Here is a 14,849-nt window from a genome sequence, read left to right on the forward strand (position 1 = left end):
GGGTATACCTTATATGACCAGGATTGTGAAGATAGTCTTATGTGAATACAGCTCCTGCCCTCAGAGGCTTGCAAGCCTACTAGGCAGGATTAAACATAATAGCCACATAAAAATGCTGACTTGTAGTCTTCAAAGCATGAACTACTATGACCACACTCTGTGACACCAGCAGGGCAGATATTGTTGTTTCAATATGTAGATGTAGAAGCCTAGGCTCAAACTTTTTTCAACTTTACTCTGCTAGTCAGTTGCATAGGGGAATGTAAACCCAATAGCTTGTGCTGCTGATCAGCCAACCAAAATAGAAATGTGGTCAAAGTGATAATTTCCATAAGTTGTTTCACTAAATGGCTATAAGGTTTTGGAGACTAGAGATTTATGGCTCTAGAGCTTGGAAGAAGCTTCTTGTAGGAGATAACATTGAAGGTGATATTCCAAGTTCCTCCCAGTGGTGAGCACTGTGTATAATGTACGACCTCACATTGGTTATGAAGAGCTTCTTCTCTGAAAGAGTTTCTTCAGAGCAGCCTTCATGTCTTGGTTTCTCAGACTGTAGATGAAAGGATTTAACATCGGAGTCACTGTCATGAACATCACAGCAAGCACAGCATCCTTTAGGCTGTAAGTGGTCAGAGGCCGGAAATACATGCCCATGACTGTCCCATAGTACAAGGAAACAGCTGTGAGGTGAGACCCACAGGTGGAGAAGGCTTTGCATACACCCTTCGTGGATGGAATGCGGAGGACTGTGGAAAAGACACGAATATAGGAGACAACGATGCACAGTAATGGCACAGAGAAAACAGCAACCCCTAGGTACATCATCTTCACGTTCAAGTGTATGTCAGAACAGGACAGCTTAAGCAAGGGGGAAATGTCACAGTAGAAGTTGGCCACTTCCTTGCTGCCACAGAAGGACAAACTAGCTGTGAGCAGAGTGTGAGGAAGGGCATTGGTGTTTCCAATCACCCAGGATGCAACCACCAGCAGGACACAAGATCTTGGACTCATGATGGTTGTATAATGAAGAGGGTGGCTGATGGCCATGGCTCGGTCATATGCCATCGCTGCCAGTATGTAGCTTTCTGTGTTGACCAAAGCTATCATGAAATACATCTGTGTCAGGCATCCCCCAAAGGAGATGGCTTTGCTGCCCAGGAGATGATTGGCCAGCATCTTAGGCATGGTTACAGAGGATAAGAAGATGTCAACTAGGGAGAGGTTGGCCAGGAGGAAATACATGGGGTTGTGGAGGTGAATGTCAGAGAGAATGGCGAGGATGATGAGTAAGTTTCCTATCAGAGTGATGGGGTAAATGAACAGGAAGAGGATGAAGAAGAAATCCTCCTGATCCTGCTGACCTGTGACTCCCAAGAGGATGAACTCCATGGTAGAAGACTGTTTTTTTTTTCTTCATGGTTCCTTTGACATGAAAGGTGAGGTGAGTCCATAATAATTATTAGTGCCACTACTGTGCATTATGATCTTCTGTATGCAGCACTTTTGATTCTAGTGATAGGCTTTCTCAATGCCTGCCTTCATAAAATCCTGAGATACTCAAACTTTGGAGAAACATTTCTGTTGGTCTCTGGAACTAACTGACGTTCACCAGGACACTCATTTCTAAAAAATGAGCAATCTGTGAATCAGAAGTATTCATCCTCTGTGGGAGAAAGGTACACTCATACATTGCTGGTGGGACTGCAAATTGGTGCAGCCAATATGGAAAGCAATATAGAGATTTCTTGGAAAACTGGGAATGGAACCACCATTTGACTCAGCTATCCCTCTCCTTGGTCTATAACCAAAGGACTTGAAAACAGCATATTACAGGAACACAGCCACAGCAATGTTTATAGCAGCACAATTCCCAATAGCTAAACTGTGGAACCAACCTAGATGTCCTTCAATAGATGATTGGATAAAAAATGTGGCATATCTACACAATAGAATAGTACTCACTATTAAAAGAGAATAAAATCATGGCATTTGCAGGTAAATGGATGGAGTTAGAGAAGATAATGCTAAGTGAAGTTAGCCAATCCCAAATAACCAAATGCCAAACGTTTTCTTTAATATAAGGAGGCTGATTCATAGTGGGATAGGGAGAAGGAGCATGGGAGGAATAGACGAACTCTAGATAGGTCAGAGGGGAAGGGAGGGGGCATGGGGCAATAAATGATGGTGGAATATGATAATCATTATTATCCAAAGTACATGTATGAAGACATAAATTGGTGTGAATATACTTTGTATACAACCAGAGATATGAAAAATTGTGCTCTGTATGTATAATAAGAATTATAATGCATTCTGCTGTCATATATAAATAATTAAAAAGAAGTGCTCATTCTCCCCTGTTAGCATGCCATAAACACCCAAGACTCAATCATTTCATAATTAAATCTCACATTCCATGGTCTACAGTCTTTGTTAGACCCTAGGGAAAAATTGTAAGCATGTGACAAATACAGTTTATTCATTCATTCATCAGTGTATATGTTATAGTCCCTGCTCTCAAGGACCTGACAATGTAATGGAGAAGCCAGAATCACACACTGATTGTATTATACATGATAGGGAAGGACAGACAGGATTTTGGAGTTTTTGACTAAATTCTCCAGGGCAAGGATTTCTTAGTGGAGGGACTGGCCTGGAAATGTGGAATTGTTCTGTAGACCAAACAAAGAGTGATCCGAGACCCCATAAGGTGAGGGTCTGTAGGGGCATTGGGAGATTGTAAATCATAAAGATCACTGGGTTTAGATTCCACCAAAATAGACCAGTGAATTTTGTCCCTTGGTGTCCCATTTTGGAAGTAGTCTTTACTACTGTTACAGAGTGTGAGAATCACAGGCCACCACACTTATTGAGAAAAATTGAAAGGGAAAAAAGTCCTTTAGCGAGCAAGACAGGCAAGCGACTGGGAGCAGGCTAGTGCCTCAAAGAACTCCCAGCACTTGAATTGTGGAAGCACAGCGTTTATAAAGACAAAACCCACCCAAACCACAAGGAGGTAGGTGAGAAAAGACTTTGTTGAGACAGATATTTTGATTACATGAGAGATTGCTTTGATTATACATTTCAGAGTCATTTTAGTTGTATATCAGGGCCATAGTCACCTTTATATTGTGTGATCAATCAGTTGCAGTAATCTGAGTTTTCATAACTAACTCACCAATTTTCCCGAAGAGGTTTTCACTTAAAAACTAATTAAATCTATAATTAATTCAATCACCAATTCTCCGTTTTCTGATAGTAATATGTGAATTATATGCTAGGCATGATGGATGTAGGTCTACTTATCTCTGTCATATCTAATCAGGATATGCATTCTTGTATCTACATTTAAAGCAGTTTGGGTTTGTCTTTTAAGATGTCTTTTTTTTTTAATCTTCATCTAGAATTCCTATACCTTTGATTTCAAAGGGTCTTATGAGCCCGGAGGCTCAGAGACTATGTTTATTTTATATAATACAGAAATGTAAGATCTCAGAGGTTGGGCTCTAAGCAACATGGCACACTAAGCTGATGTTGACAGGTTCCATTCTTAATAAAATACATAGAAAGTTTTAGAAAATTGCAAACACAAAACTCCCACCAAAAACATAACCAAATGTAAAAGAAAGAGAGAGGCATACCTGGTTGAGGGGCAAAAAGAAAACCCTGATAAAGAAATATAAGCCATAGTCAATGCTGTGGTGGCCCCTTAGGGTTTGTGATCAGCAGTTAGGTAAGCCCTCATGGTTGGGGCGTGGGGTGTTTGTGCCATTTGGTAGAGTAGATGTGGCCACAGAGCCACATAAAGCATGGAGTTTAGTTGTCTGCATAAAATGCTTGAAGTATTAGCCTATTTGTGGAAACATCAATAGAAATAATTTGCTAAGTAATGGTTGTAAACAGAAGATATTACTTATAGGAAATATGATTATCTACAAATAAATTCATGAACTCTCTGGATGACCAAAGAAATTTCAACAATTTTGTTAGTTTAAGCCACTATGTAGAAAAATCGATGCTATATGAATAAATTAGAAAATATAATTTCAAAAAGACTCCTCAAAAAAATAGTTGTAAAACAAACCTAGATGCCCTTTAATAGATGAATGGATAAAGAAACTGTGGTATATATACAAATAGAATATTACTCAGCATTAAAAGAGAATAAAATCATGGCATTTGCAGGTAAATGGATAGAGTTAGAGAGTATACTAAGCGAAGTAAACCAATCCCCCAAAACTAAAGGTCGAATGTTCTCTCTGATAAGTGAATGCTAATTCATAATGGGGAAAGGGGGTATGGGAAGAATGAAGGAACTTTGGATTGGACAAAGAGGAGGGTAGAGGAGAGGGGGCTTAGGGGTAGGAAAGATGGAATAAGAACATCATCACTCTAGGACATGTATGATTACACAAATGGTGCAACTCTATAGTGTGTAAAACCAGACAAATGAAAATTGTCCTCCATTTGTGTACAATGAAACAAAATGCATTCTCCTGGCATATATAATTAATTAAATTTTTTTAATGTTAAAAAAGACAAAAACAATTTTAAAATAGTTGAAGAAAGTTTCGAGTCATCTAGAAATAATTCTAACTAAAGAGGTCCAAAAGAAGTTTCCGATATCAATAAATCTTAATAAACTTTAATGAAAGACCAAAAAAAAAAAAAAGGAAAGGAAATTTGGGGCTATAGAGAATGTTCATGTCTCACTATAGAAACCTCAGTTCTTTTCCAGTTAATGTGTGAATTCAATGAAATCCCAATGCAAATGCCACAGGTTTCCTTTACTCATAAAACTTAACAAACTGATTAAAACTAAAACAATTTGTGGAAGAACTACAAGGGAGAAGGAATTGGCAAACAATGAGCCTATATGTAGGGAAGCTGAAATCCATACACCTTCCACCCAGCAATTAATCTTCCTAACTAGCCCAAGAGAAATCCCAAGAAGACATGCATGAGATGCGTATTGCTACATAGGAAAGTTAGAAATGGGTCACTCGGTGAGAGATGAATAAGAAAATTGTGCAACATTCTTACTAATAGATTCCTTTCAATGGTTTTTAAAATAAATTCACATAGATACCTCAGACATAAATAATGTGGTAAGAGAAAGCGGGTTGCTTGAAGATATATGGCACATCAGAAAATACATGGACATGTTCATCTAAAGTAATATACCTGGAATGTAGCAGGAGCATAAGTCCTGAATGAAAGTATCTTGCCAAGAGTAGAAGAATTATTATCTCTGAGTGGGAATCAGAAAGATTTTTGGATTGGAACAAGGACATTTCAAGTGTTTCTGCAATATTTATCTTAAAAGTTGGAGGAATGGGCTGGGGATGTGGCTCAAGGGGTAACATGCTTGCCTGGCATGCGCAGGGTGCTGAGTTTGATCCTCAGCACCACATAAAAATAAAATAAAGATGTTGTGTCCACCGAAAACTAAAAAATAAATATTTAAAAAATTCTCTCTCTCTCAAAAAAAAAGTTGGAGGAAATATGAAATTTTACACAATTAATTTTACACAAATTTTGTTATGTTATTCTCTGCTATTCTGGTATTTTAGCAGTATAATAATTAATACATTTAATTCAAAATAGAGATTTCACATGTTTGGTGATGATTCCATTAGTAGGATAGCCATGGTGCTGGTGGATTGAGTCCTTTTTTTTTCCCCAGTACTAGAGATTGAACCAAGGGACACTCTACCACTGAGCTACCTTTCCAGGCATTTAAATTTTGAGATAGAGTCTCATTCAGTTGCCATGTCTGAACTGAAATTTGTAATCTCCTGCCTCAATCTCCAGAGTACCTGGGATTGTGGGTGTGCAGTACCATGCCTGGTTTAAGCCCCTGACTCACTGAAGGTAGGAGATAGAGATTTCTTTGTGAGTAAGCTGAGAACAAAAAGTGGGTACATGGGGAGAGAAATCCATACATCAAGCTATGTGAGGGAGAAAATGCAGTAGTATTTTCATTATCTACCTTGAAACCAGCTCTTTCCCATTAACTGGCAAACATATTTGTAGCCGCTTCAGTCATTCAATGAATCATCCTCAGTCCTGTAACTGTAACCATCACTCCTTTTCTTACCTCTATTCTTCCTTTATGAATTGTTCTTGACTATAGAGATGTCATCTGTTGGAATGAAAAATATAATACATAGATACGATTGTGTCCATTTCTTTATAATCACTAATCATTTCTATGCATCAGTACATAGATGAACTTCAATGTCCTCATGGAAATAGCCTCAAGTACCAAAAATTCAGACAGTAGAGGATGATTCCAGGAACAAAAAAAGTGTTGTGTATCTATCAGAGCAGAGAGAACAGGACAGGACAGGGAATGGGAAGATATCAGGTTGGAAAACTAGTTGTGGTTTTGTTTTGAGGAGGATTTTCATCTAATGCAAGGTCTTTATTCTTTATTAAGTACTAAGAATTTATAAGGTGGTTGTGGGTTCCACTAACCATTTTTCGTTTGTTTAGTTGTAAATGTATGTGCTTGAAGATATATACTAACTGACCAATGAGGATGGAAACATTCTGACTGACAATCCAGTATAAGGACAACCTCAAAGGGATAAGAAAAAAAAAGTGTGGTGGGCTAAGAATGTAAGAAAGAGAGGTGCAAGAATAGGAAAAAGGGTTGGTATAATCAATGCAGCAACCAAAGCAACAGGGAACCAGAAGATCTGAGCACAGGGATGGTCTTCAGGATAGACAGTCAAAGGGTATGATAATACAGTGTGGTTACAGGGAGAGAGGATTTATGTCGAAACCATGGAGAAAGAGGTGAAAAAACTCTTATGCTACCAGGGAGAGGTGCAGGAGATGCATTCACATGAATGCTAGAGGCAGAATCAGAACCTTGAGTTCACTGGAGGGAAATCAGAGCCTCAAACACTGCTAACCACCAATATCCACTTCCTGGGACATGTTTGTGCTCTGATAAGTCAGTGACATGAGTGTGATGGTGCTGAGGACAATTGACAGAAGAAGCCAATTGCTTCCCCTTGTCTTTGCGGGGGTCGGGGGAGGGGGCGGGCAACAGAGATAGTCTAGGAGGTATCCTTCATGTGCTTTAGATTCTCACCTGTGCTTTGACAAGGAGACACCAACACCTTGTGAAGGGCCCTTTCCAAGGTGCCGCTGAATGTGCAAGTGGACGGCATCTCCTCTCTAAGGGCATGCAAGTGTGTGAGTGTGCATGCGCATAGCACAAGTCACACAGACTATGACTTCAGGAGACAGACAGGACCTAAGATCTAGATAATCTGTCTTGCCTACCTCATCCTGATCCTGTGTTCATGGACAGGAGCCCGGGAGAAGTGAGGTCAGTGGGGAGGATACCATCTCTGTTGTATATCACATCTTAGGAACTTTAGGATCTGGAGTCAGGCTGAGGTTTGTACCTACCCTGATTTAACTACTGCAACTCAATGTGACTTTTGGCCATTTATTTCACCTGGTAAATTATATTTTGTAAAATAGCATAATAATTCAACTTGCCTTGTAGAGGCTTTTCAAGGGTCAAGGAAAGGAATGCTTGTGGTGAAGAGCTGGCGATCTACTGCTTGATGTTGGTGTTATAAACCATCTATAATGTCCACAGCCCTCACCTGTGGAGTCAGCTCAGATGTTGTCAAGAAATGTCCTGGCCAGGAGGCTGTCGCTTTTCCACAAGTGGGAAGTTTGAAGGCAGCTGGTATACCTTCTGCTAGCCTTTCTTTTGGAGTTCAAGCTTTCCTGGGTCTCTGTGAGCAAGGTAGAGAAGACAGGTCCAGGATGGTTTGGAAAGAGGCACTCTTAGTTGACCTATGGAATAGAAGGGATGGCAGGAACTGTTCAGGATAGAGACTGATAATGAGAGATCTAGTTTCCAATTCTGCCTTAGCAGAAAGATGGTTAGGAAGAAGTCACCAGGTCATAAGTCTCCTAGACCATGACTCTCTTTTGTCTTAATTCAGGTCAAAGCGTAATTGTTGGGACTCATTGACACTCCTTGAGTGGGTCTCTGAGGGGATATAGTGGCTCCCAACAGTAATCTTCCCCAGAAGGAAGGATGGGTAAAAAGACTTCTTAGAAGACTGTGTCTCTAGGGTCTGAGCTGTGGGCTGACCTATTCTACCTTCTTTGTGATCTCCTGTCCTCTGTCGTTGTTCAGTTTAAACTTGAAACCACCTCTTGGGAGTTGCAAGGACTATGGTTCAGTTGAGCTGCTGGTATTTCTTCCCTCCTATCCTGTTAAGTTTGACAAAAAAGAAATATACTTCATCTTTCCCATTGAATTTGACTTGGAGAGTTTTAGGGTGCAAGGTATACACTCTTTAATATAGCATGCTTAGAGCTGGTCTTCACATTTTCTAGGTACTTAAAGATAGAAAAGATCTGGAAGTTATCTAGTCCACTTTATGTATGTGTTCCCTTATAATAGCTCTGAATAATTGTCATTGTCCAATGATTCGGCACCTCCTATGGCAGTGAGACATTATCTTCTGTAGAGGGTAATGGTGAAGACTGTAAGCCCTGGCAGCATGACCACTGACTGACTCTGCAACTTACTGAATATAACTGGCCTTGAACAGTTATTTAACTTATCCACTACTGAAAGGGAAATAATAATGATAGTGAAAACAACATTCTCCCACAGTAATAAGGATTGAATGGATTAGTAGCTAGAAAATTTCCAGGTTTTTAGAATTTAAAAAAAGTTTTACATTTAGAATATAAAGTTATCCAAAATAATACAGACACATATTTCAGACAAGTAAAGTTATTCAAAAGCCAAAGACCATAAATCTTGAAAACCAATGAGTCTTAGTTTTTGTTCTTGGAATGTTTTGGGTGCAAAAAACCTTGTAAAATTATTTAATCCACAACTTCACCTTTAAGGTGAAACTGCTACTGTCAGGAAGAAGTTTCTTTTTTTTAATTTGTTCTTTTTAGATATACATGATGCTAGACTGTAATTTGATATATTTTACATACATGGAGTATAACTTCCCATTCTTGTGGTTGTACATGATGTGAAATAACATCAGTCATGTTTTCATATATGAACATAGGAAAGTAATGTCCTAGTCATTCTACAGTCTTACCTATTCCCATCTCTCTCTTCCATTTATTCCCTTTGTCTAATCCAATGAACTTCTATTCTTCCCTCCCAATGTGTTTTAGCATCCACATATCAGAAAGGACATTTAGCCTTTGTTTTTTGGATTGGCTTATTTCACTTAGCACAATAGGCTCCAGTTCCAACCATTAACTGGAAAATGCCATAATTTCATTCATCTTTATGGCTGAGTAATACTCCATTGTAAATATGTACCATATTTTCTTTATCCTTTAATCTTTTGAGGGGCACCTAGGCTGGTTCCATAGTTTAGCTATTGTGAATTGAGCTGCTATAAATATTGATGTAATATGATGATTTTTAGTCCTTTGGGTATATGCCAAGGAATGGGATAACTGGGTCAAATGGTGGTTCTATTTCAAATTTTCTGAGGAATCTCCATACTGCTTTCTAGAGTGATTGCACCAATTTGCAGTCCCACTAGTAATGTATGAGTATATCTTTTCCCCAACATGCTTGCCAACATTTGTTGTTACTTGTATTCTTGATAATTGCCATTCTGACTGGAATGAGATGGAATCTCTTTGTCATTTTAATTTGCATTTCTCTAATTGCTAGAGATGTTGAACATATACTTGTTGACTGATCATATTTCTCTGGAAAGTGTGCAGAGAGCCATCCATGAACTGTGCATGAACTAAAATGATGTTGAAGCCATTAGGCAGGAATGTCTGGTATGAGGAACTCCCAACCACAATCCTGCTGGTTTGAGAATGCCTGATTCATGTGGCTTCCTACCCAGCTCCATCACAAGTTCAGCATAGCACCAGAGATGGGGATGACCTGTTAATAACTGAACAGCCTGCTTACCTCCACCTGTATCCTGTTTTTTGGAAGAAGCTCCTGTGGATTCATTTTGATCTGTACTGGTATAAATAAAGCAAATGAGGGCTCCTTCATTTGTTAGAAGCCATATGCATTTGGATGGCCTAAACTGTCATTGCCCCCATTCTGAAAACTTAATTATGGTCTCTAGTGTTTATTTCATGGTACTATTTTCCTAGCTTTTTAATTTTACAGCCAGCCCATTCCTTTCACAGGAACCTTTTCCCTTGCCCAAGTGGGACATGGGTGAGAGAAGTGCCTGTTCGGTTCCTTTGCCTACGTATTCTTTTTATTCAAATACAACAGCAGAATGCATAACAATTCTTATTACACATATAGAATATAATTTTTCATATCTCTGGTGAATACAAAGTAAATTCATACCAATTCGTGTCTTCATACATGTACTTTGGATAATAATGATCATCACATTCCACCATCATTTAAACCCATGCTTCATCCCTTCCCCTCCAACCTCTCTCCCCTATCTAGAGTTCATCTATTCCTCCCACGCTCCCCCTCCCTATCCCACCACGAATCAGCCTCCTTATATCAAAGAAAACATTCGAACATTCAGCATTTGGTTATTTGGGATTGGGTATCTTCACCTAGCATTATCTTTTCTAACTCCATCCATTTACCTCCATACCATGATTTTATTCTCTTTTATTGCTGACTAATATTCCATGTATATATATTCCACATTTTTTAATCCATTCATCTATTGAAGGGCATCTAGGTTGGTTCCATGGTTTAGCTGTTGTGAATTGTGCTGCTATAAACATTGATGTGGCTGTGTCCTTATAGTATGCTGTTTTTAAGTCCTTTGGTTATAGTCGTAAGAGAGTGATAGCTGGGTCAAATGGTGTTTCCATTCCCAATTTTCCAAGAAATCTCCATATTGCTTTCCATATTGGCTGCAACAGTTTGCAGGCCCACCAGCAATGTATAAGTGTACCTTTTTCCCCACATCCTCACCAACACTTACTGTTGCTTGTATTTAATAATAGCTGCTATTTTGACTAGAGTGAGATGAACTCTTAGAGTGGTTTTAATTTGCATTTCTCTAATTGCTAGTGATGATGAATATTTTTGCATATATTTGTTGATTGATTGTATATAATGTCCTGAGAAGTGTCTCTTCAGGTCCATGGCCCATTTATTTATTGGATTATTTGTTTTTTTGGGGTTGAGTTCTTTACATACCCTAGAGATTAGTGCTCTGTCTGATGTGTGAGGAGTAAAAATTTGCTCCTAGGATGTAGGCTCTCTATTCACATCACAGATTGTTTCTTTTGCTGAGAAGAAACTTTTTAGTTTGAGTCCATCCCATTTATTGATTCTTGGTTTTAATTCTTGTGCTATAAGAGTCTTATTAAGAAAGTTAGGCCTAATCCCACATGATGGAAATTAGGGCCAACTTTTTCTTCTATTAGACGCAGGGTCTCTGGTTTAATTCCTAAATCCTTAATCCATTTTGAGTAGAGTTTTGTGCATGGTGAGAGATAGGGGCTTAATTTCATTTTGTTGCATATGAATTTCCAGTTTTCTCAATACCATTTGTTGAGGAGGCTATCTTTTCTCTAATGCATGTTTTCGGCACCTTTGTCTAACATAAGATGATTGTAATTTTGTGGGTTAGTCTCTGTGTCCTCTATTCTGTACCATTGGTCTACCAGTCTGTTTTGGTGCCAATACCATGCTGTTTTTGTTCCTATTACTCTGTAGTATAGTTTAAAGTCTGGTATAGCAATACAACATGTTTCACTCTTCCTACTTAGAATTGCTTTAGCTATTCTGGGTCTCTATTTTTCCAGATAAATTTCTTGATTGCTTTTTCTATTTCTATGAGGAATGTCATTGGGATTTTGACTGGAATTGCATTAAATCTGTATAATGCTTTTGGTAGTATGGTCATTTTGATAATATTAATTCTGCCTATCCAAGAGCAAGGCAGACCTTTTCATCTTCTAAGGTCTTATTTGACCTTTTCATCTTCTAAAGTGTTCTTTGATGTCTTTCTTTAGGGTTCTATAGTTTTCATTATATAGATCTTTCACCTCTTTCATTAAGTTGATTCCCAAGTTTTTTTTTTTCCTGAGGCTATTGTAAATGGGGTAGCTTTCCTCATTTCCCTTTCTGAATATTTTTCACTGATATACATAAATGTCTTTGATTTATGGGTACTGATTTTTATATCCTGCTACTTTCCTGAATTCATTTACTAGTTCTAGAAGTTTTCTGGTGGAGTTTCTTTGGGTCTTCTAGGTATAGAATCATATCATCAGCAAATAGAACTAATTTAAGTTCTTCTTTCCCTATATATCCCTTTAATTTCTTTCATCTGTCTAATTGCTCTGGCCAGGGTTTCAAGAACTATGTTTAATAGAAGTGGTGAAAGAGGACATCCCTGTCTTGTTCCAGATTTTAGAGGGAATGCCTTCAATTTTTCTTTGTTTAGAGTGATGTTGGCCTGAGATATGTTCCTGTTATCCCTGTTTTTTTAGTGTTTTGAACATAAAGGGGTTCTGTATTTTGTCAAATGCTTTTTATGCGTCTATTAAGATGATCATATAATTCTTATCTTTAAGTCTATTGATGTGATAAATTAAATTTATGATTTCCGTATATCGAACTAACCTTGCATCCAATCCCACTTGATCATGGTGCACAGCCTGTTTGATATGTTTTTGTATTCGATTTGCCAGAATTTTATTGAGAATTTTTGCATCTATGTTCATTAGAGATATTGGTCTGAAGTTTTCTTTCTTTGAAGTGTCTTTGTCTGGTTTTGGAATCAGGGTGATATTGGCCTCATAGAATGAGTTTGGAAGTGCTCCTTCTTTTTAATAAATTGAAGAGTATTGGTATTAATTCTTCTTTAAAAGTCTTGTAAATCTCGGCAGTGTATCCATCTGGTCCTGGGCTTTTCTTGGTTGGTAAGCTTCTGATGGCATCTTCTATTTCCTCACTTGATATTGATCTGTTTAAGTTGTGTATATCTTCCTGACTCAATCTGGGCAGATCATATGACTTAAAAAATTTGTCAATGCCTTCAATATCTTCTATTTTATGGAGTATAAGGTTTCAAAATAATTTCTAATTATCCTCTATATTTCTGTAGTGTCTGTTGGGATATTGTCTTTTTAATCACATATGTTGGTAACTTGAGTTCTCTCTCTCCTTCTCTTCGTTAGCATGGCTAAGGGTCTGTCAATTTTATTTATTTTTTCAAAGAAACAACTTTTTGTTTTGTCAATTTTTTCAGTTGTTTCTTTTGTTTCTATTTAATTGATTTCCTCTCTAATTTTAATTATTTCTTGCCTTCTACTGCTTTTGCTGCTGATGTGTTCTTGTTTTTCTAGGGCTTAGAGATGTAGTGTGAGGTCATTTATTTGTTGACTTTTTCTTCTTTTAAGGAATGAACTCCATGCAATGAATTTTCCTCTTAGTACTGCTATGAAAGCAGAGATTCTGATATGATGTGTTTGTGTTTTCATTTACCTCTAAGAATTTTTTAATCTTCTCTTTGATGTCTTCTGGGACCCATTTTTCATTCAGTAGCATATTGTTTAGTCTCCATGTGATGCAGAAATTTTTATTTTTTATTTTGTCATTGATTTCCAATTTCATTCCATTATGATCTGATAAAATGCATGGTAGTGTCTCTACTTTTTTATTTTCTAAGAGTTGCTTTGTCCCATAGTATATGGTATATTTTAGAGAAGGATCCATGTTCTGCTGAGAAGAAAGTGTATTCACTTGATGCCATTTAAAATATTCTATATGTGTCAGTTAAGTCTAAGTTATTAATTGTGTTATTAAGTCTAGAGTTTCTTTATTCAACTTTTGTTTTGAAGATCTATCTAGAGTGAGAGAGGTATGTTAAAGTCACCCAAGATTATTGTGTTGTGGTCAATTTGACTCTTGAGCTCGAGAAGAGTTTGTTCGATGAACATAGCTGCACCATTGTTTGGGGCATATATATTTATGATTGTTATGTCTTGTTGGTGTATGGTTCCCTTGATGTAATGTCCATCTTTATCCCTTTTGGTTAACTTTGGCTTGAAGTCTACTTTATTTGATATGAGGATGGAAACCCCTGCTTGCTTCCGCAGTCCATGTGAGTGGTATGATTTTTCCCAACCTTTCACCTTCAGTCTGTGTATGTCATTTCCTATCAGATGAGTCTCCTGTAGGCAGTATTGTTGGGTCTTTTTAAAATTCAATTTGCTAGCCTATGTTTTTTGATTAGTGAGTTTAAGCCATTAACATTTAGGGTTACTATTGAGACATGGTTTGTATTTCTAGCCATATCTGCTTATTTTTGTTATTTAACTTCACTTGGTTTTCCTCTTTGATTAATTTTTCATTTAGGGTACTACCTCTCTCTGCTGGTTTTCATCATTTTTTTTCATTCCCTCTTCATGAAATATTTTGCCAAGGATGTTTTGTAGTGCTGTTTTTTAGCTATAAATTCTTTTAATTTTTGTTTATTGTGGAAGATTTTTATTTCATCTTTAAATATGAAGCTTAATGTTGCTGGATACAAGATTCTTGATTGGCATCCATTATCTTTCAGAGCTTGATATATATTGTTCCAGGATCTTCTAGCTTTCAGGGTCTGTGTTGAAAAATCAGCCATATCCTAATTGGTTTACCCTTATATGTAATCTGATTCCTTCCTCTTGTGGCTTTTAAAATTCTCTCCTTATTCTGTGTGTTGGGCATTTTCATTATAATGTGTCTTGGTGTGGGTCTGTTGTGATTTTTCATATTCAGAGTCCTGTATGCTTCTTGGATTTGGATTTCCAATTTATTTTTCATGTTTGGAAAGTTTTCTGATATTATTTCATTGAACAGTTTGCTCATTCCTTTG

General features: G+C 37.5%; 1 protein-coding gene across 1 annotated transcript; it reads right to left on the bottom strand.

Annotated features, from left to right (window-relative positions):
* Positions 1-486: 486 nt before the first annotated feature.
* Positions 487-10,000, bottom strand: LOC143410509 (olfactory receptor 1A1-like). The gene is made up of 3 exons (XM_076871382.1): positions 9,956-10,000; positions 7,106-7,191; positions 487-1,411 (listed from the first exon to the last, which is right to left on the bottom strand). Exons 1-3 carry the CDS (start codon positions 9,998-10,000, stop codon positions 487-489), a joined length of 1,056 nt encoding a protein of 351 aa, XP_076727497.1.
* Between the last annotated feature and the right edge of the window lie 4,849 nt (positions 10,001-14,849).

Source organism: Callospermophilus lateralis, chromosome 11 (genome assembly GCF_048772815.1).
Source record: "Callospermophilus lateralis isolate mCalLat2 chromosome 11, mCalLat2.hap1, whole genome shotgun sequence".
NCBI classification, from domain to species: domain Eukaryota; kingdom Metazoa; phylum Chordata; class Mammalia; order Rodentia; family Sciuridae; genus Callospermophilus; species Callospermophilus lateralis.